Here is a 24,581-nt window from a genome sequence, read left to right on the forward strand (position 1 = left end):
AAAATACTCCTACAGACGTCACACATGGGACGGTTTAGTAAGACAGAACTGTTTTAGTTATATTGTAAAACTCCCAAACGTTGCTTGGAGTGACGAATGACAAATCATGTTAGCATATTAGCTAATGCTAACGACGCTAGCTTGATTCAATTACGATAGCACGCGCATGAAAATACTCCTACAGACGTCACACATGGGACGGTTTAGTAAGACAGAACTGTTTTAGTTATATTGTAAAACTCCCAAACGTTGCTTGGAGTGACGAATGACAAATCATGTTAGCATATTAGCTAATGCTAACGACGCTAGCTTGATTCAATTACGATAGCACGCGCATGAAAATACTCCTACAGACGTCACACATGGGACGGTTTAGTAAGAGAGAACTGTTTTAGTTATATTGTAAAACTCCCAAACGTTGCTTGGAGTGACGAATGACAAATCATGTTAGCATGTTAGCTACTTCTAACGACGCTAGCTTGATTCAATTACGATAGCATGAAAACACTCCTACAGACGTCACACACATGGGACGGTTGAGTAAGTAAGAACTGTTTTAGTTATATTGTAAAACTCCCAAACGTTGCTTGGAGTGACGAATGACAAATCATGTTAGCATATTAGCTAATGCTAACGACACTAACTTGATTAAATTACAATAGCACGTACATGAAAACACTCCTACAGACGTCACACATGGGACGCTTTAGTAAGTAAGAAATTTTTTAGTTCTATTGTAAAATTCCCAAACGTTGCTTGGATTGATGAATGACGAATCCCAACGAGTAGAATCGCTATGCTTGGCCAGAGTACGGAACGGCACTTGTGCTTCCGGTTGAAAGCTCGATCCAAACAGAAGGACACAGCAGCAACTGCAGTGAGGGAACACCTCCAAAGGATGGCGCCGGAGCACAAACAATAACGCACCTTTTCAGCGTTTTCAGCATTTTTTTCTTTAAAACTACTTGCAATATTGCTAAAGAAAAAAATCCATAAATCGAGGTCAGAAGCGTAAGAAAAAAGCGATGGCTTCTAGTCCGGAATATACGGTATCGGCGCCGACACCAAGCGATAGAGATACCAAGGCTGCATTAAGAATGTTACAATCCCACTTTATTAGATCATTTATGGTTAGAAATTGAACAATCACTCAGTCAGGAGATCCCAATTTCTAACTTGCCCTTTATTAGCCAAATTCTCCGAAAACACAACTGCTTTAAAAGTATTAATATACGCACTACCTTAACAGCTTGGTGGGAGTTTTTGAAAATAACTGTCACCGCTCACTCCCTGCCAATTTACGCCTATTTGGAAAAATCCTGATTTTCTGGTTAACAAGAAATCATTGAACTTTCCAACATGGTATGATAAGATGCCTTGGGGATATCATCAATGGAAACACTTGTATCTCTTTTAAAAGTTTAATAACACAATATGCACTAAATCCTAACAAATTCCTAGAATATATACAAATCAAATCTGTAATCAGAGCAAGATTCAACAAAACAACATGGGAAAGAAATTCCACGACCGTTAAATTCTTCAAAACATCTGCCCCCAAGGCTTTATCCAAATGATATGCTCTCTTATCAAAAATAGATAACACAATAGGTATCCCAACTTCCAAATGGCACTCAGACATATCCACAAGCTGTGACCCAGAATTCTGGAAACAAATATGCCTCAATACTTCTCGTTTGATTAAGAATCCTCATTTACGACTGATTCAGCTCAAAATACTTTACAGAATACATTACACCGGTCTAAGAATGTATAAAATGGGTTTAGCTGACTTTAACATTTGTGTACACTGCTCAGATAATAAGGTAGATAACTACTTACAGTCAATGTGGTCCTGTGCTCCCGTGAATAACTTTTGGCGTGGAGTGTGAAAAAAAAGAAAGAAAAAAAAAGGATGTTTTTTCCATACGGAGCCCCTAAAGGGACAAGGGGGATTTTTTTTTTTAATATATATATATTTTTTTTTTAGACATGTATCTCGTGCACACGAGATACATGTCTAAAAAAAAAAAAAAAAAAATTATAAATATGTTTGTAATTTTTTTTATAACTTTGTAAAAAGTTTCTCGTGCGAACGAGAAACTTGCACGAGATATATGTCTAAAAAAATAAAAAATAAATAAAAAAATGTCTAAAATGATTTTAATTTTTTTATAACTTTATAAAAAGTTTCTCGTGCGAACGAGAAACTTCCACGAGATATATGTCTAAAAAAATTTTAAAAAATAAATAAAAAAATGTCTAAAATGATTTTAATTTTTTTTATAACTTTATAAAAAGTTTCTCGTGCGCATGAGATACATGTCTAAAAAAAAAAAAAAAATTCAAAATGTTTTGTTTTTTTAACTTTATAAAAAGTTTCTCGTGCGAACGAAAAACTTGCACGAGATATATGTCTAAAAAAATAAAAAATTAATAAAAAAATGTCTAAAATTATTTTAATTTTTTTTATAACTTCATAAAAAGTTTCTCGTGCGCACGAGATACATGTCTAAAAAAAAAAAAAAATTCAAAATGTTTTTTTTTTTTTAACTTTATAAAAAGTTTCTCGTGTGCAAAATAAACTTTCTGTTGCGAACAAGATAGTTTATCGTGCGCACGAGATACATGTCTAATAAAAAAAAAAAAAATTATAAATATTTTTGTAATTTTTTTTATAACTTTATAAAAACTTTCTCGTGCGAACGAGAAACTTGCACGAGATATATGTCTAAAAAATTTTTAAAAAATAAATAAAAAAATGTCTAAAATGATTTTAATTTTTTTTATAACTTTATAAAAAGTTTCTCGTGCGCATGAGATACATGTCTAAAAAAAAAAAAATAATTCAAAATGTTTTGTTTTTTTAACTTTATAAAAAGTTTCTCGTGCGAACGAGAAACGTGCACGAGATATATTTCTAAAAAAATAAAAAAATAAATTAAAAAATGTCTAAAATTATTATTTTTTTTTTTATAACTTTATAAAAAGTTTCTCGTGCGCACGAGATACATGTCTAAAAAAAAAAAAAAAAAAATTCAAAATGTTTTTTTTTTTTTTTTAACTTTATAAAAAGTTTCTCGTGTGCAAAATAAACTTTCTGTTGCGAACGAGATAGTTTCTCGTGCGCACGAGATACATGTCTAATAAAAAAATAAATAAAAATAAAATATATTTTTGTAATTTTTTTTATAACTTTATAAAAAGTTTCTCGTGCGAACGAGAAACTTGCACGGGATATATGTCTAAAAAAATAAAAAATAAATAAATAAATGTCTAAAATGATTTTAATTTTTTTAATAACTTCATAAAAAGTTTCTCGTGCGCACGAGATACATGTCTCAAAAAAAAAAAAAAATTCAAAATGTTTTTTTTTTTTTAACTTTATAAAAAGTTTCTCGTGTGCAAAATAAACTTTCTGTTGCGAACAAGATAGTTTATCGTGCGCACAAGATACATGTCTAATAAAAAAAAAAAAATTATAAATATTTTTGTAATTTTTTTTATAACTTTATAAAAAGTTTCTCGTGCGAACGAGAAACTTGCACCAGATATATGTCTAAAAAAATAAAAAATAAATTAAAAAATGTCTAAAATGATTTTAATTTTTTTTATAACTTTATAAAAAGTTTCTCGTGCGCACGAGATACATGTCTAAAAAAAAAAAAATTCAAAATGTTTTTTGTTTTTTTTAACTTTATAAAAAGTTTCTCGTGTGCAAAATAAACTTTCTGTTGCGAACGAGATAGTTTCTCGTGCGCACGAGATACATGTCTAATAAAAAAAAATATATATATATTTTTGTAATTTTTTTATAACTTTATAAAAAGTTTCTCGTGCGAACGAGAAACGTGCACGAGATATATTTCTAAAAAAATAAAAAAATTAATTAAAAAAGGTCTAAAATTTTTTTTTTTTTTTTTATAACTTTATCAAAAGTATCTCGTGCGCACGAGATACATGTCTAAAAAAAATAAATAATTCAAAATGTTTTTTTTTTTTTAACTTTATAAAAAGTTTCTCGTGTGCAAAATAAACTTTCTGTTGCGAACAAGATAGTTTCTCGTGCGCATGAGATACATGTCTAATAAAAAAATACATATATATATAAATATTTTTGTAATTTTTTTTATAACTTTATAAAAACTTTCTCGTGCGAACGAGAAACTTGCACGAGATATATGTCTAAAAAAAAAAAAATAAAGAAAGAAATGTCTAAAATGATTTTAATTTTTTTTATAACTCTATAAAAAGTTTCTCGAGCGCACGAGATACATGTCTAAAAAAAAAAAAAAAAAATTCAAAATGTTTTTTTTTTTTTAACTTTATAAAAAGTTTCTCGTGTGCAAAATAAACTTTCTGTTGCGAACGAGATAGTTTCTCGAGATACATATGTAAAAAAAAAAATCATAAATCAAAAACTATTTGTATTTTTTTTATAACTTTATAAAAAGTTTCTCGTGCGCACGAGAAACTATCTCGTGCGCACAAGATAAAAAAAATTGTTTTCCCCCATGTCCCTTTAGGGGCTCCATATTCCCATGTTTTTGGAGGCTCTAACTTCTATTACAAGTAACCAAAAAAGAAGATATAAAACCAACCGTCAAAACTCGCTCTGTAGTGTTAAAAACAACAACGCGTGTCGATTTGCTACGGCACCTTTCTAGACTAGAACAGGGACGAGCCCCCCCCCCCCCAACTTTCAGTGTGGCGGCTCTACCGCATGAGCCACGCCCTCCCGGTGCGTCAAAACGAGTGCGATCGCATTTCAGCCGGACTCATCACACGTTTGCATTTTGATTAATCGTGATTAAACAAGTCAAACAAGCTGACCTGGCCCTAATTAGAACAGTTTTCGTTAACCCGGTCTGACCGCCATGTCCAGGCGACATGCCCTCTTTTACGCGCAATTTTTCTTTGTTTTCACTCAAAACGAAAACCGAACTGGATAGTTGAGACTGTCACCTGATTGGCTGTCGGCATGCCACGCCCACTGACCGGGTGATCTCTTCCGGTTTTGCTCGGTTACCGTTGAACATTTTATTTTTTTACTGACGATTATTAGAGCGCGTGTGATGAAATCTGAAGGAGACACAAGTTGACCTACTTTTTGAAAACGAGAAAACGGCGGGCGACAATCAGACGCCATTGATTGCCTGCGCTCAAAACGAACCTCAAAAACTGAAACGTCGCCAAACACGCTCATGACAATTTATTTCTCATCGATTCCAGTCAATCCGACTCCTGCGCGGCCGCCTGATCACGCCCATTATTTGTAATGCTCGCCGATTGGTTGGCACTCGTGCGCGCCCGTGTAATTATTTATGTTTGATTGGTTTTTTTAGTATTCTCTCTGATGTCAGTCCAACTTTGGAGGACTAAGGAGAAAAACGTCACCGCAGAGTTATTGAGTCTGTTTAGCTGATTGGGTCCATGACCACGACTTCTGTTTTGTTTGATCGGCCGTTTTACTGCCGTGTTACAGACACCGTTTTGGAAAAAATTAACATTTATATTTTTTTATAAACATTATAAAACAGAGCGACTAATTTATGTATTTTTTTCTTTGCTAACCGCATAATCCAACATTATTACGAAAAACAAACAAACAAGCAACACACTGGGAAAGTGTTTTATTGTTTGTGATATGGCGCCATCTTTTGGACTAATTTTCTCACTGCAGGTGCTGCAGTGTCCTTCTATATAGCGCTTCAAACCCGGGGAGTAGAAGTGCCGCTCCATCTTTTAGCATTTCTACTCGTAGGGATTCTTTATTTATCACTCCAAGCAACGGTTTGTAATTTTTACAATATAACCAAAATAATTCTCACTTACTAAACCGTCCCATGTGAGATGTCCGCAGGAGTGTTTTTGTGCATTTTTGTACGTACTATTGTAATGTGATTGCATTAGCTAATATGCTAACATGTTTACGAGTGTCTGTGTTAGGACTATTGACTTACAATGGCATCATTTTAGTATTGTTTCAGTTTTACAAATTCTTCAGTAAATTTACCAAAACGTCACTGCGGAGTTATTGAGTCTGTTTACTTGTGCAGCTAGTCTGTCCGTGACCATGACTTCTGTTTTGTTTGATTTACCGTTTTACTGCCGTGTTACAGACACCGTTTTGGAAACATTTAAGGTATGTAAATAAACATTTACAGAATATTTCTGTGTAAATAACTCCTTTCACAACGTATATACCTCCGACTTATAGTCCGGTGCGACTTATATATGGAAACTGTTTTTTTTTCTTTAAAAAATGTACTGGGTTTGACTAATAAAACCGGTGCGTGATACAGTCCGGAAAATATGGTTGTGGTAGCCATTTTTGTGTTATTTATATTTCTCTAGTCCTGCATGTATTATTAAGTTAAATTAATTATGTATTTGTTGAAAGATGGCTTGGGCCTACTATGCTACTGCACTTTAATGTTGGCCACTGTGGTGGTGCTTGATGAATACATGGGCCTACTGCGCTACTGTACTTTCATTTTTCCCATTATGGTTGTGGTAGCCATTTGTGTGTTATTTATATTTCTCTAGCACTGCATTTATTATTAAGTTAAATTAATTATTTATTCTTTTTAATTGCCAGGAAAACAGGTTTGGATATTTTGCAGGTTAGTATATTGAATTAGAAAGTGTCGTGAATGAGCTAAATAATATTATTGTTAATAATTTCACACATAAGTTGCTCCTGAGTATAAGTCGCACCCCCGGCCAAACTATGAAAAAAACTGAGACTTATAGTCCGAAAAATACGGTAATTACTTGTTACTTGTACGGTAAAATCAACATTTTTTTTTAAGTGTACTCAAAGAGCTGACTCAGCAGTTTAACCCTGGAACTATTTCCAATATTTCTTACTGTAAAATATGTTTATGAGCAGCGAGTTTAAGGTTCCGCCGTAAAAAAACCCCCAAAACCAGGCCACCATTTTCGAGTCCGTGCTTTAATGCGTAGAGTCAGCAACAAAAAGTGCATCCGGCATCTTGTCCGCGCCTCGGGCGCTCGGAGGAGTATTGCACTTTACATGCACGCGAACCCATGTGACCTTCTCTCTGTTCTCGCTGTCAGCTTCACGTCTCCGCACGCTGACACTTTTGGAAAGCACCGGAAGAACACGTCTTTTCTTTTAATCTGTCACGTTTATCTCGATGATGCAAGCAGGGCATAAACTCATGGTCCGATCACATGATCGAGGTCTGGGTCGTTTGTAAAGATGTTGTTTTTCTTTCATTCAAATCCGTCAGTTGTAAAAGATACAGTTCGGATGAAATACATGTTGTCAAAGCTCAATAACAGATTTTGGTAGTTTTCACCTTCCAGTACAATATATAGATTTCTTGCATTGAACTAGGCTTATCCGAGGTCGGGTCGCGGAGAAAGCAACCTAAGCGGAGAAGCCCAGACTTCCCTCTCCCCAGCCACTTCGTCCAGCTCCTCCCGGGGGACCCCGAGGCGTTCGCAGGCCAACCGGGGGACATGGTCTTCCCAGCGTGCCCTGGGTCTTTCCCGTGGCCTCCTGCCGGTCGGACGTGCCCTAAACACCGCCCTAGGGAGGCGTTCCAGTGCTATCCTGACCAGATGCCCGAACCACCTCATCTGGCTCCTCTCCATGTGGAGGAGCAGCGGCTTTACTTTGAGTTCCTCCCGGATGACAGAGCTTCTCACCCTATCTCTAAGGGAGAGCCCCACCACCCGGCGGAGGAAACTCATTTCAGCCGCTTGTACCCGTGATCTTGTCCTTTCGGTCATAACCTAAAGCTCATGACCATAGGTGAGGATGGGAACGTAGATCGACTGCTAAATTAAGAGCTTTGCCTTCCGGCTCAGCTCCTTCCTCACCACAACGGATCCATACAGCATCCGCATTACTGAAGACGCCGCACCGATCCGCCTGTCGATCTCACAATCTGCTCTTCCCTCACTTGTGAACAAGACTCCAAGGTACTTGAACTCCTCCACATGGGGAAAGATCTCTTCCTCAACTCGGAGATGGCACTCCAACCTTTTCCGGGCGAGAACCATGTGCTGATTCTCATCCCAGTCGCTTCACACTCTGCTGCGAACCGATCCAGTGAGAGCTGAAGATCCTGGCCAGATGAAGCCATCAGGACCTTATCATCTGCAAAAGGCAGAGACCTAATCCTGCAGCCACCAAACCGGATCCCCGCAACGCCCTGACTGCGCCTACAAATTCTGTCCATAAAAGTTATGAATATATATACACATATATCCGATCTTGGCGGAGTCCAACCCTCACCGACTTCCTGCCGGCAATGCGGACCAAGCTCTGACACTGATCATACAGGGAGCGGACCGCCATAATCAGACAGTCCGATACCCCATACTCTCTGAGCACTTCCGACAGGACTTCCCGGGGGACAAGGTCGAATGCCTTCTCCAAGTCCACAAAGCACATGAGCCAAAAGGACCTGATAGGACTCTTTCTTCAGCTTGACGGATGGTTCTAGGATTTCCGCCACAACAGGCACCAATCACCTTGCGGCCACAGCTCCAATCAGCCGCCTCTAGGACCCTGCCGAGAGTATAGAGCTGGTTTACCGTTCTTGACCAGGATGAAAACCACACTGTTCTTCCTGAATCCGAGGTTCGACTATCCGGCATAGCCTCCTCTCCAGTTACCTGAATAGACCTTACCAGGAAAGCTAAGGAGTGTGATCCACGATAGTTGGAACACACCCTCCGGTTCACCTTCTTAAAGAGAGGAACCACCACCCCGGTCTGCCAATCCAGAGGTACCGCCTCTGATGTCCTAGCGATGTTGCAGAGTCTTGTCAACCAAGACAGCTCCACAGCATCCAGAGCCTTAAGGAACTACGGACGGATCTCATCCACCCCCGGGACCTTGCCACCGAGGAGCTTTTCAACTAACTCGGCAACCTCAGCCCCAGAAACAAGAGAGCCCACTACAGATTCCCCAGGCACTGCTTCCTCATAGGAAGACGTGTTGGTGGGATTGAAGAGGTCTTCGAAGTATTCCCTCCACCGATCCACAACAGCCGCAGTTGTGGTCAGCAGCACAACATCCTCACCATACACGGTGTTGACATTGCACCGCTTCCCCTTCCTGAGACGGCAGATGGTGGTCCAGAATCGCTTGGAAGCCGTCTGGAGGTTGTTTTCCATGGCTTCCCCAAACTCCTCCCATGTCCGAGTTTTTGCCCCCGCTACCACCGAAGCCGCACACCGTTGTGCCTGACGGTACCTGTCAGCTGCCTCTGGAGTCCCATGAGCCAAAAGGACCTGAAAGGACTCTTTCTTCAGCTTGACGGATGGTTCTAGGATTTCCGCCACATCAGGCACCAATCACCTTGCGGCCATAGCTCCAATCAGCCGCCTCGACAATAGAGGCACAGAACATGGTCCACTCGGACTCAATATCCAGTGCCTCCCTCATGACATGTTCAAAGTTCTTCTGGAGGTGGTAATTGAAACTCTCTCTGACAGGAGACAGCATACCCTCACAATGTGTTTGGGCCTGCCAGGTCTGTCCGGCATCCTCCCCCACCATCGGAGCCAACTCACCACCAGCCACAATTTTAGTAGGCTAATAGTTATCATGCTAGCATGTCCTGAATGTACTGAACATTTAGACTTTGGAACGGTTCAAATCACTTCCATTAACATTATTGGCCATCCATGCAACATCACAACAACAAACTGATGTCAGGTCCTTACGTCTTCCCACCCTTTCCCGGGTGTCCAAGAAATGACGTCCAGGAAAGGATTAGCCAGGTAGCCGTCGCTGTCGAAGGAGAAATCTCGGCCCCCGAGCGTGATGTTGCTGAAGTACCTGCGTGGAGACAGAAAGATTACAAACTATTTTACTGTCCAGTCAAATCTCACATTACAGTTACTTGTATTTACTTGAATTACTAACAAAATTGGTGTTTAATAAATGTAATTATTTACAAGGGAAAGTAAGTTATGCATTATTGCATAATTCAATGGTCAAATCAACGTCAGAACCCGATATTGATCAAACGTCGTCGAAAAGCATGTTGTAAATTGAGACAACATTGATGTCTAATGTTGTGTTGGGTGGGAAATGACCAAATTTCAATGGTCAAATCAATGTCAGAACCCAACGTTGATTTAACGTCGTCAAAAAGCATGTTGTTTCAACGTTGTATTTGTGTTGTGGAATATTGTTTGAGCTATGACTAAAATCCAACGGTCAAATCAACATCAGAAGCTGACATTGATTAAACATCGTCAAAAGGCATGTTGTAAATTGAGACAAGATTGATGTCTAACATTGGATCAACATTGTTGGTTGGGAAATGACCACATTTCAACGGTCAAATCAACGTCAGAAACCAACATTGATTAAATGTCGTCAAGAAGCATGTTGTTTCAGTGTTGTATTTGTGTTGTGGAATATTGGTTGAGCTATGACCAAAATTCAACGGTCAAATTAATGTCAGAAGCTGACATTGATCAAACGTCGCCAAAAAGCATGTTGTACATTGAGACAAAATTGATGTCTAACGTTGGATCAACGTTGTTGGTTGGGAAATGACCACATTTCAACGGTCAAACCAACATCAGAACCCAACATTGATTAGACGTTGTCAAGAAGCATGTTGTTTCACATTGTATTTGTGTTGTAGAATATTGTTTGAGCTATGAACAAAATCCAACGGTCGAATCAACATCAGAAGCTGACATTGATCCAACGTCGAAAAAGAGGTTGTTGTAAATTGAGACAACATTAAAGTCTAATGTTGGATCAACGTTGTTGGTTGGGAAATGACCAAATTCAATAGTCAAATCAATGTCAGAACCCAACATTGATTTAACGTCGTCAAAAAGCATGTTGTTTCAACGTTGTATTTGTGTTGTGGAATATTGGTTGAGCTATGTCCAAAATTCAACAGTCAAATCAACATCAGAAGCTGACATTGATCAAATGTCGTCAAAAAGCATGTTGTAAATTGAGACAACATTGATGTCTAACGTTGGATCAACGATGTTGGTTGGGAAATGACCACATTCCAATGGTCAAATCAACGTCAGAACAAAACATTGATTAAACGTAGTCAAGAAGCATGTTGTTTCACCGTTGTATTTGTGTTGTGGAATATTGGTCGGGAATAGACCAAATTTCAATGGTCAAATCAACGTCAGAACCCAACATTGATTAAACCTTGTCAAAAAGCATGTTGTTTTAATGTTGTATTTGTGTTGTAGAATATTGGTGGAGCTATGAACAACATTTCAAATGGTCAAACCAACGCCACAACCCAACATTGATTACACGTCGTCAAGAAGCATGTTGTTTCAACGTTGTATTTGTGTTGTGGAATATTGCTCGGGAAATGACCAAATTTCAATGGTCAAATCAACGTCAGAACCCAACATTGATTAAACCTCGTCAAAAGGCATGTTGTAAATTGAGACAGAATTGATGTCTAACGTTGGATCAACGTTGTTGGTTGGGAAATGACCAAATTTCAGTGGTCAAATCAACGTCAGAACAGAACATTGATTAAACGTTGTCAAGAGGCATGTTGTTTCAACGTTGTATTTGTGTTGTGGAATATTGGTTGAGTTATGACCAAAATTCAACGGTCAAATTAATGTCAGAAGCTGACATTCATCAAACGTCGCCAAAAAGCATGTTGTAAATTGAGACAACATTGATGTCTAACGTTGGTTGAACGTTGTTGGTTGGGAAATGACCACATTTCAAGGGTCAAACCAACATCAGAACCCAACATTGATTAAAGGTTGTCAAGAGGCATGTTGTTTCACGTTGTATTTGTGTTGTGGAATATTGGTTGGAAATGACCAAATTTCAGTGGTCAAATCAACGTCAGAACCCAACATTGATTAAACGTCGTCAAGAAGCATGTTGTTTCAATGTTGTATTTGTGTTGTGGAATTTTGGTCGAGCTATGGCCAAAATTCAACAGTCAAATAAACATCAGAAGCCGACATTGATTAAACATCGTCAAAAGGCATGTTGTAAATTGAGACAACGTTGATGTCTAACGTTGGATCAACATTGTTGGTTGGGAAATGACCACATTTCAACGGTAAAACCAACATCAGAACCCAACATTGATTAAACGTTGTCAAAAAGCATGTTGTTTCACGTTGTATTTGTGTTGTGGAATATTGGTTGGGAAATGACCAAATTTCAGTGGTCAAATCAACGTCAGAACCCAACATTGATTAAACGTTGTCAAGAGGCATGTTGTAAATTGAGACAGAATTGATGTCTAACGTTGGATCAACGTTGTTGGTTGGGAAATGACCAAATTTCAGTGGTCAAATCAACGTCAGAACAGAACATTGATTAAACGTTGTCAAGAGGCATGTTGTTTCAACGTTGTATTTGTGTTGTAGAATATTGGTTGAGTTATAAACCAAAATTCAACGGTCAAATTAATGTCAGAAGCTGACATTGATCAAACGTCGCCAAAAAGCATGTTGTTAATTGAGACAACATTGATGTCTAACGTTGGATGAACGTTGTTGGTTGGGAAATGACCACATTTCAAGGGTCAAACCAACATCAGAACCCAACATTGATTAAAGGTTGTCAAGAGGCATGTTGTTTCACGTTGTATTTGTGTTGTGGAATATTGGTTGGGAAATGACCAAATTTCAGTGGTCAAATCAACGTCAGAACCCAACATTGATTAAACGTCGTCAAGAAGCATGTTGTTTCAATGTTGTATTTGTGTTGTGGAATTTTGGTTGAGCTATGACCAAAATTCATTGGTCAAATCAACGTCAGAAGCTGACATTGATCAAACACCGCCAAAAAGCATGTTGTTTCAACGTTGTATTTGTGTTGTAGAATATTGGTGGAGCTATGAACAACATTGCAATGGTCAAACCAATGCCACAACCCAACATCGATTACACGTCGTCAAGAAGCATGTTGTTTCAACGTTGTATTTGTGTTGTGGAATCTTGGTCGGGAAATGACCAAATTTCAATGGTCAAATCAACGTCAGAACCCAACATTGATTAAACCTCGTCAAAAGGCATGTTGTAAATTGAGACAAAATTGATGTCTAACGTTGGATCAACGTTGTTGGCTGAGAAATGACCACATTCAAATGGTCAAATCAACGTCAGAACACAACATTGATTACACGTCGTCAAGAAGCATGTTGTTTCTATGTTGTGTTTGTGTTGTGGAATATTGGTTGAGCTATGACCAAAATTCAACGGTCAAATCAACGTCAGACGCTGACATTGATCAAACACCGCCAAAAAGCATGTTTTTTCAACGTTGTATTTGTGTTGTAGAATATTGGTGGAGCTTTGAACAACATTTCAATGGTCAAATCAACGTCAAAACCCAACATTGATTACACGTCATCAAGAAGCATGTTGTTTCAACGTTGTATTTGTGGTGTGAAATCTTGGTCAGGAAATTACCAATTTTCAATGGTCAAATCAACGTCAGAACCCAACATTGATTAAACCTCGTCAAAAGGCATGTTGTAAATTGAGACAAAATCGATGTCTAACATTGGATCAACGTTGTTTGTTGGGAAATTACCACATTTCAACGGTCAAATCAACGTCAGAAACCAACATTGATTAAACGTCGTCAAGAAGCATGTTGTTTCAACGTTGTATTTGTGTTGTAGAATATTGGTGGAGCTTTGAACAACATTTCAATGGTCAAACCAACGCCACAACCCAACATTGATTACACGTCGTCAAGAAGCATGTTGTTTCAACGTTGTATTTGTGTTGTGGAATATTGGTCGGGAAATGACAAAATTTCAATGGTCAAATTAACGTCAGAACCCAACATTGATTAAACCTCGTCAAAAGGCATGTTGTAAATTGAGACAAAATTGATGTCTAACATTGGATCAACGTTGTTGGCTGGGAAATGACCAAATTTCAATGGTCAAATCAACGTCAGAACCCAACATTGACTAAACGTAGTCAAAAAGCATGTTGTTTCAACGTTGTATTTGTGTTGTGGAATATTGTTTGAGCTATGACCAAAATCCAACGGTCAAATCAACATCAGAAGCTGACATTGATCAAACTTTGCCAAAAAGCATGTTGTAAATTGAGACAACATTGATGTCTAACGTTGGATCAACGTTCTTGGTTGGGAAATGACCAAATTTCAATGGTCAAATCAACGTCAGAACAAAACATTGATTAAACGTTGTCAACAGGCATGTTGTTTCAGTGTTGTATTTGTGTTGTGTAATATTGTTTGAGCTATGACCAAAATTCAACGGTCAAATTAATGTCAAAAGCTGACATTGATCAAACGTCGCCAAAAAGCATGTTGTAAATTGAGACAAAATTGATGTCTAACGTTGGATCAACGTTGTTGGTTGGGAAATGACCGCATTTCAACGGTCAAACCAACATCAGAACCCAACATTGATTAGACGTTGTCAAGAAGCATGTTGTTTCACGTTGTATTTGTGTTGTGGAATATTGGTTGGGAAATTACCAAATGTCAGTGGTCAAATCAACGTCAGAACCCAACATTGATTAAAGGTTGTCAAGAGGCATGTTGTTTCACGTTGTATTTGTGTTGTAGAATATTGTTTGAGCTATGAACAAAATCCAACGGTCAAATCAACATCAGAAGCTGACATTGATCCAACGTCGAAAAAGAGCATGTTGTAAATTGAGACAACATTAAAGTCTAATGTTGGATCAACGTTGTTGGTTGGGAAATGACCAAATTCAATGGTCAAATCAATGTCAGAACCCAACGTTGATTTAACGTCGTCAAAAAGCATGTTGTTTCAACATTGTATTTGTGTTGTGGAATATTGGTTGAGCTATGTCCAAAATTCAACAGTCAAATCAACATCAGAAGCTGACATTGATCAAACGTCGTCAAAAAGCATGTTGTAAATTGAGACAACATTGATGTCTAACGTTGGATCAACGTTGTTGGTTGGGAAATGACCACATTTCAACGGTAAAACCAACATCAGAACTCAACATTGATTAAACGTTGTCAAAAAGCATGTTGTTTCACGTTGTATTTGTGTTGTGGAATATTGGTCGGGAAATGACCAAATTTCAATGGTCAAATCAACGTCAGAACCCAACACTGATTAAACGTCGTCAAGAAGCATGTTGTTTCAATGTTGTATTTGTGTTGTACAATATTGGTGGAGCTATGAACAACATTTCAATGGTCAAACCAACACCAAAACCCAACATCGATTACACGTCGTCAAGAAGCATGTTGTTTCTACGTTGAATTTGTGTTGTGGAATATTGATTGAGCTATGACCAAAATTTAACGGTCAAATCAACGTCTGAAGCTGACATTGATCAAACACCGCCAAAAAGCATGTTGTTTCAACGTTGTATTTGTGTTGTAGAATATTGGTGGAGCTATGAACAACATTTCAATGGTCAAACCAACGCCACAACCCAACATTGATTACACGTCGTCAAGAAGCATGTTGTTTCAACGTTGTATTTGTGTTGTGGAATATTGGTCGGGAAATGACCAAATTTCAATGGTCAAATCAACGTCAGAACAGAACATTGATTAAACCTCGTCAAAAGGCATGTTGTAAATTGAGACAAAATTGATGTCTAACATTCGATCAACGTTCTTGGTTGGGAAATGACCAAATTTCAGTGGTCAAATCAACGTCAGAACAGAACATTGATTAAACGTTATCAAGAGGCATGTTGTTTCAACGTTGTATTTGTGTTGTGGAATATTGGTTGAGCTATGACCAAAATTCAACGGTCAAATTAATGTCAGAAGCTGACATTGATTAAACATCGTCAAAAGGCATGTTGTAAATTGAGACAGAATTGATGTCTAACGTTGGATCAACGTTGTTGGTTGGGAAATGACCACATTTCAACGGTCAAACCAACATCAGAACCCAACATTGATTAAAGGTTGTCAAAAAGCATGTTGTTTCAATGTTGTATTTGTGTTGTGGAATATTGGTTGGGAAATGACCAAATTTCAGTGGTCAAATCAACATCAGAACCCGACATTGATTAAAGGTTATCAAGAGGCATATTGTTTCAACGTTGTATTTGTGTTGTAGAATATTGTTTGAGCTATGAACAAAATCAACATCAGAAGCTGACATTGATCCAACGTCGAAAAAGAGCATGTTGTAAATTGAGACAACATTGATGTCTAACGTTGGATCAACGTTGTTGGTTGGGAAATGAGCAAATTCAATGGTCAAATCAATGTCAGAACGCAACGTTGATTTAACGTCGTCAAAAAGCATGTTGTTTCAACGTTGTATTTGTGTTGTGGAATATTGATTGAGCTATGACCAAAATTCAACGGTCAAATCAACGTCAGACGCTGACATTGATCAAACACCGCCAAAAAGCATGTTGTTTCAACGTTGTATTTGTGTTGTGGAATCTTGGTCATTAAATGACCAAATTTCAATGGTCAAATCAACGTCAGAACCCAACATTGATTAAACCTCGTCAAAAGGCATGTTGTAAATTGAGACAAAATTGATGTCTAACGTTGGATCAACGTTGTTGGCTGGGAAATGACCACATTCCAATGGTCAAATCAACGTCAGAACCCAACATTGATTAAACGTCGTCAAGAAGCATGTTGTTTCAACGTTGTATTTGTGTTGTGGAATATTGATTGAGCTATGACCAAAATTCAACGGTCAAATCAACGTCAGAAGCTGACATTGATCAAACGCCGCCAAAAAGCATGTTGTTTCAACGTTGTATTTGTGTTGTAGAATATTGGTGGAGCTATGAACAACATTTCAATGGTCAAACCAACGCCACAACCCAACATTGATTACACGTCGTCAAGAAGCATGTTGTTTCAATGTTGTATTTGTGTTGTGGAGTCTTGGTCAGGAAATGACCAAATTTCAATGGTCAAATCAACGTCAGAACCCAACATTGATTAAACGTAGTCAAGAAGCATGTTGTTTCAACGTTGTATTTGTGTTGTGGAATATTGGTCGGGAAATGACCAAATTCCAATGGTCAAATCAACGTCAGAACCCAACATTGATTAAATGTCGTCAAGAAGCATGTTGTTTCAACGTTGTATTTGTGTTGTGGAATATTGATTGAGCTATGACCAAAATTCAACGGACAAATCAACGTCAGACGCTGACATTGATCAAACACCGCCAAAAAGCATGTTGTTTCAACGTTGTATTTGTGTTGTGGAATCTTGGTCGGGAAATGACCAAATTTCAACGGTCAAATCAACGTCAGAACCCAACATTGATTAAACCTCGTCAAATGGCATGTTGTAAATTGAGACAAAATTGATGCCTAACGTTGGATCAACGTTGTTGGCTGAGAAATGACCACATTCCAATGGTCAAATCAACGTCAGAACCCAACATTGATTACACGTCGTCAAGAAGCATGTTGTTTCAACGTTGTATTTGTGTTGTGGAATATTGGTTGAGCTATGACCAAAATTCAACGGTCAAATCAACTTCTGAAGCTGACATTGATCAAACACCGCCAAAAAGCATGTTGTTTCAACGTTGTATTTGTGTTGTAGAATATTGGTGGAGCTATGAACAACATTTCAATGGTGAAACCAACGCCACAACCCAACATTGATTACACGTCGTCAAGAAGCATGTTGTTTCAACGTTGTATTTGTGTTGTGAAATATTGGTCGGGAAATGACCAAATTTCAATGGTCAAATCAACGTCAGAACCCAACATTGATTAAACCTCGTCAGAAGGCATGTTGTAAATTGAGACAAAATTGATGTCTAACATTGGATCAATGTTGTTGGCTGAGAAATGACCACAATCCAATGGTCAAATCCACATCAGAACCCAACATTGATTAAACGTAGTCAAGAAGCATGTTGTTTTAACGTTGTGTTTGTGTTGTGGAATATTGGTCGGGAATCGACCAAATTTCAATGGTCAAATCAACGTCAGAACCCAACACTAACGTCGTCAAGAAGCATGTTGTTTCAATGTTGTATTTGTGTTGTGGAATATTGATTGAGCTATGACCAAAATTCAACGGTCAAATCAACGTCAGACGCTGACATTGATCAAACACCGCCAAAAAGCATGTTGTTTCAACGTTATATTTGTGTTGTAGAATATTGGTGGAGCTTTGAACAACATTCCAATGGTCAAATCAACGTCAGAACCCAACATTGACTACATGTCGTCAAGAAGCATGTTGTTTCAACGTTGTATTTGTGTTGTGGAATATTGGTCGGGAAATGACCAAATTTCAATGGTCAAATCAACGTCAGAACCCAACATTGATTAAACCTCGTCAAAAGGCATGTTGTAAATTGAGACAAAATTGATGTCTAACGTTGGATCAACGTTGTTGGCTGGGAAATGACCACATTACAGTGGTCAAATCAACGTCAGAACCCAACATTGATTAAACGTTGTCAAGAGGCATGTTGCTTCAACGTTGTATTTGTGTTGTGGAATATTGTTTGAGCTATGAACAAAATCAACATCAGAAGCTGACATTGATCCAACGTCAAAAAAGAGCATGTTGTAAATTGGGACGACATTGATGTCTAACGTTGGATCAACGTTGTTAACTGGGAAATGACCACATTCCAATGGTCAAATCAACGTCAGAACCCAACATTGATCACACGTCGTCAAGAAGCATGTTGTTTCAACGTTGTATTTGTGTTGTGGAATATTGGTTGAGCTATGACCAAAATTCAACAGTCAAATCAACATCAGAAGCTGACATTGATCAAACGCGGTCAAAAAGCATGTTGTTCATACTTGCCAACCCTCCCGGATTTTCCGGGAGACTCCCGAAATTCAGCGCCTCTCCCGAAAACCTCCCGGGACAAATTATCTCCCGAAAATCTCCCGAAATTCAGGCGGACTCAATAAACGGCGTGCCTGCCCAATCACGTTATAACTGTAGAATGATGGAGGGCGAGTTCTTGGTTTCTTATGTGGGTTTATTGTTGGGCAGTTTCATTAACGTCCTCCCAGCGCGGTAACAACACACAACAACAGCAGTCACGTTTTCGTCTACCGTAAAGCAGTTCGTCTGCCGTAAACAGCAATGTTGTGACACTCTTAAACAGGACAATACTGCCATCTAGTGCATTTGATGAAAGCACTTTTGTGCGTGCCACACAGCAATGCATCATCAGAGAGGGTGTTCAGCATGGTTAGAAAAATAGTGACAGAGAATAGAACAAGGATGGACAATTCAACCCTTAACTCAACAAGTATACAGGTAAAAGCCAGTAAATTAGAATATTTTGAAAAACTTGATTTATTTCAGTAATTGCATTCAAAAGGTGTAACTTGTACATTATATTTATTCATTGCACACAGACTGATGCATTCAAATGTTTATTTCATTTAATTTTGATGATTTGAAGTGGCAACAAATGAAAATCCAAAATTCCGTGTGTCACAAAATTAGAATATTACTTAAGGCTAATACAAAAAAGGGATTTTTAGAAATGTTGGCCAACTGAAAAGTATGAAAATGAAAAATATGAGCATGTACAATACTCAATACTTGGTTGGAGCTCCTTTTGCCTCAATTACTGCGTTAATGCGGCGTGGCATGGAGTCGATGAGTTTCTGGCACTGCTCAGGTGTTATGAGAGCCCAGGTTGCTCTGATAGTGGCCTTCAACTCTTCTGCGTTTTTGGGTCTGGCATTCTGCATCTTCCTTTTCACAATACCCCACAGATTTTCTATGGGGCTAAGGTCAGGGGGGTTGGCGGGCCAATTTAGAACAGAAATACCATGGTCTGTAAACCAGGCACGGGTAGATTTTGCGCTGTGTGCAGGCGCCAAGTCCTGTTGGAACTTGAAATCTCCATCTCCATAGAGCAGGTCAGCAGCAGGAAGCATGAAGTGCTCTAAAACTTGCTGGTAGACGGCTGCGTTGACCCTGGATCTCAGGAAACAGAGTGGACCGACACCAGCAGATGACATGGCACCCCAAACCATCACCCAACCATGCAAATTTTGCATTTCCTTTGGAAATCGAGGTCCCAGAGTCTGGAGGAAGACAGGAGAGGCCCAGGATCCACGTTGCCTGAAGTCTAGTGTAAAGTTTCCACCATCAGTGATGGTTTGGGGTGCCATGTCATCTGCTGGTGTCGGTCCACTCTGTTTCCTGAGATCCAGGGTCAACGCAGCAGTCTACCAGCAAGTTTTAGAGCACTTCATGCTTCCTGCTGCTGACCTGCTCTATGGAGATGGAGATTTCAAGTTCCAACAGGACTTGGCGCCTGCACACAGCGCAAAATCTACCCGTGCCTGGTTTACTGACCATGGTATTTCTGTTCTAAATTGGCCCGCCAACTCCCCTGACCTTAGCCCCATAGAAAATCTGTGGGGTATTGTGAAAAGGAAGATGCAGAATGCCAGACCCAAAAACGCAGAAGAGTTGAAGGCCACTATCAGAGCAACCTGGGCTCTCATAACACCTGAGCAGCGACTCCATGCCACGCCGCATTAACGCAGTAATTGAGGCAAAAGGAGCTACAACCAAGTATTGAGTATTGTACATGCTCATATTTTTCATTTTCATACTTTTCAGTTGGCCAACATTTCTAAAAATCCCTTTTTTGTATTAGCCTTAAGTAATATTCTAATTTTGTGACACACGGAATTTTGGATTTTCATTTGTTGCCACGTCAAATCATCAAAATTAAATGAAATAAACATTTGAATGCATCAGTCTGTGTGCAATGAATAAATATAATGTACAAGTTACACCTTTTGAATGCAATTACTGAAATAAATCAAGTTTTTCAAAATATTCTAATTTACTGGCTTTTACCTGTATGTGTAAATAAATGAACACTGAAATTCAAGTATTTCTTTTATATTTATATATATATATATATATATATATATATATATATATATATATATATATAATAAAATCAATATATATGTATAGCTAGAATTCACTGAAAGTCAAGTATTTCTTATACATATATATATATATATACACATGAAATACTTGACTTGACTTAGCCACGCCCCCAACCACGCCCCCCCCCCCCCCCCCCCCACCTCCCGAAATCGGAGGTCTCAAGGTTGGCAAGTATGATGTTGTTTCAACAATAAATTCAACGCCAGGACCTAATTGAACAAGTTCTCAACGTTGTTTCAATGTCTGGTGCCTGCCGGGTCCCCTTTTTTTTCTTGAAAATTATGAACCGATTTAGAATCTGAATTAATAAAAAAATCTTGAAAATACTTTTTTTCACCGCCCCAATCGGACGTTGGCGGTTTTCATCTGCATATATTTGACTTTCCACTCACAAACGTGACAGCAAAGCAGCTCATGAAGGAACATGTTTGCCTCCTGGTTGTATCTATTTAATGTTTGGCATATTTCTAAATGATTGGCATGGAAAAGGAGCGTGGATGATGATAACTCGGCGGACTTGAGTGTTTGCACAGGCAAGGAGGAATACATTACAGCAGCCTTATTAATATTCATGAGGAGCGCTCCGCCCGCTACAGATGCCGGCGTCATGTGACCAAGCGTGTTTGTTTTGCATAGACGTTGACCGCCTCCGAAATCCCGGAGACGACACCCGACCGTCCCCCCGTCTCTCACCTCATCCTTCCCCGCAGTCTCTGGGTCTGGTTGGCGTCCGTCATGCAGTTGGTGACAAAGTTGGGCCCGCCCGTGGTCCCGTAGTCCTTGCGCATGGCCACCGCCCCGTGAGTCAGCACCGACACGCCCTTGGCGATCCTCCGGCGGGGCTCGTCCCGCCACCCCTGGGGCCGCACGGCGAACAGCGCTCTCGGCAGGCTCTCCATGCTCAGGCCCGAGAGAGCCGGCCCCACGGCGAACCACATGTGCGAGGCCCCTGCCTGGCCGGCCGCCCAGGCCGCCCGGAAGACCAGCTCGGCCTCCTCCTGGGAGCAGTACAGCAGGCGGACCTGGAGGGAGGGCGGGAGAGGGCGGGCGGGTGCGGGTGCAAGGGGGCAAGGGGAGGGGAGACACACATACAAGCTAGTGAGATAAGGAGGGGCCAGGGGGAGACATGGAGAGAGAGCGGGTTGGAGGAGAACGATGGAGCACAGGCGCGCCTGAACAGGTCTGGAGGAGGAAGAGCTTGGGTACGGGAGAGTTCCTACTGACGGACAACAGAGGAGCTGCAATAAGACAGCGGGAGAGTGACTCGGCTGGATGGAAGGTGCACGGATGTCCTTCCTGGGGAGAGTGTTTTGTATTTCCCCCATCATGCATCGCAGTGGATTTAATTGGGTGTCATTCTGAATTATGTGTGGTACTTGGACATTTTTTTTGTTTGAAATATCCACAAAATGCAGTGAGCAGGTTGTGTTACGTGTGACCATGTCTGTTGATTTTTTTGCATTGGTTTATTCGTACCGTGACTGGGAAAGGTTGTTGGGATTGGGCATACTTGCCAACCCTACCGGATTTTCCGGGAGACTCCCGAAATTCAGCGCCTCTCCCGAAAACCTCCCGGGACAAATTTTCTCCCGAAAATCTCCCGAAATTCAGGCGGACTCAGGTCCTCCACAATATAAAAAAACGTACCTGCCCAATCACGTCATAACTGTAGAATGATGGAGGGCGAGTTCTTGGTTTCTTATGTGGGTTTATTTTTAGGCAGTTTCATTAACGTCCTCCCAGCGTGGCAACAACACACAACAACAGCAGTCACTTTTTTGTATACCGTAAAGCAGTTTGTCTGCCGTAAACAGCAATGTTGTGACACTCTTAAACAGGACAATACTGCCATCTAGTGCATTTGATGAAAGCACTTTTGTGCGTGCCACACATCAATGCATCATCAGAGAGGGTGTTCAGCATGGTTAGAAAAATAGTGACAGAGAATAGAACAAGGATGGACAATTCAACCCTTAACTCAACAATGAGTAGATGAGTGTTATGTGTGTGTGTATATGTAAATAAATGAACACTGAAATTCAAGTATTTATTTTATATATATATATTTATATATATATGTATATATATATATATATATATATATATAAATAATACAATATACATATATATATATATATATATATATATATATATATATATATATATATATATATAGCTAGAATTCACTGAACGTCAAGTATTTCTTATATATATAAGAAATACTTGACGTTCAGTGAATTCTAGCTGTAAATATACTCCTCCCCTTTTAGCCACGCCCCCAACCACGCCCCCGTCCCACCCCGACCACGCCCACCCCACCCCCTCCCCCCACCTCCCGAAATCAGAGGTCTCAAGGTTGGCAAGTATGGGATTGGGTCATATATAAAATTTGCTGTGGTGTGGATGTCGCAAAGTTCAATTCATGGTCATTAACTTGAATCACTAATGTTGTCTACAAGGCGGCGGCTAACTTGAAGCAATTATGCTGTCAGATATGTGAAGATAAGTTAGCGGGCTCACGGGCCAAACTGAACTGGACTTCCGATATCGATACGGCCCGATTCGATATCAGCAGGAATCAGTCATGCTCGTATGGTTTTGTAGTGTTTAATGTTAGAAAAGGTTTGACCAAGTGAAATGAGTCAAAGAGAGAACAATGGCAAATATGAAAAACAATAACCGATTTACTATTTACCGTATTGAATGGACTTATGCTGTCTTTAAGTTGAAGCGGAGTGCAGTCCTGCAGCTATTTATTCTTCACAAGATGGTCTGTAACACAAACTCTATACAACATTCTGACCAAAGAACAACCATTACATGTTTTTAGACCACAATGACACATTTTAAACGTAGATTAAAAAAATCATAACATCATCCCTTTAAGTCATCCAGCAGCTACAAAATGTAATTGCTGGATTCACAATAAGACCAATGTTTTATTCTATGGAACCTTTGGACCAAAGAACCACCATCACATGTTTGTAGACCACAAGGAAGGGTTTTAAATGTGGATACAAAATCAAAATTGCACCCCTTTAAGTCAGTAGCTACAAAATGTATCTGCTGGATACACAATACGTCCAATGTTTTTATTTTATACAACCTTTGGACCAAATAACCACCATTACAATGTTTTAGACCACAAGGACACATTTTAAACGTAGATACAGATACAAATAAAATCATAACATCATCCCTTTAAGTCATGGGTGTCAAACATCTTTTCTTGGATGCTAGTTCATTAATGTCGGGGCTCAGGCTTTTAGCTGAGGCAACCTTCATTATCGAACGAAGGTGTTCATCAGTCATTATATCTCGTAGTCCACCCGGACCACAGTCTTGGGGGTTAATTTGGCCCGCCGTGTAATTTCACTTGGCCCTTGAGGCGGTATCAAATTAACACTAGAGCTGGCCCGCCAATTATATACAGTGGTTCCCCGCTAATTCTCATACTTGCCAACCCTTCCGGGAGACTCCCTAATTTTGTAGCGTCCCGGAAGAGTTAGTGCTGCACAGGGTTCTGGGTATTCGTTCTGTTGTGTTTATGTTGTGTTACGGTGCGGATGTTCTCCCGAAATGTGTTTGTCATTCTTGTTTGGTGTGGATTCACAGTGTGGCGTATATTTCTAACAGTGTTAAAGTTGTTTATACGGCCACCCTCAGTGAAACCTGTATC

General features: G+C 39.3%; 1 protein-coding gene across 2 annotated transcripts in view; it reads right to left on the reverse strand.

Annotated features, from left to right (window-relative positions):
* The window catches only part of grin2db (glutamate receptor, ionotropic, N-methyl D-aspartate 2D, b), a 257,700-nt gene that overhangs the window by 119,444 nt on the left and 113,675 nt on the right, over nt 1-24,581 (reverse strand). For both annotated transcript variants that reach the window (XM_061957572.2, XM_061957580.2), the window contains exons 5-6: nt 21,596-21,924; nt 9,712-9,826 (exon numbers count right to left, since the gene is read on the reverse strand). In XM_061957572.2, coding sequence (XP_061813556.2) covers nt 9,712-9,826; nt 21,596-21,924 — 444 coding nt within the window. The remainder of the gene's footprint in view (nt 1-9,711; nt 9,827-21,595; nt 21,925-24,581) is intronic.

This window comes from Nerophis lumbriciformis, linkage group LG04 (assembly GCF_033978685.3).
Source record: "Nerophis lumbriciformis linkage group LG04, RoL_Nlum_v2.1, whole genome shotgun sequence".
Lineage (NCBI taxonomy): Eukaryota > Metazoa > Chordata > Actinopteri > Syngnathiformes > Syngnathidae > Nerophis > Nerophis lumbriciformis.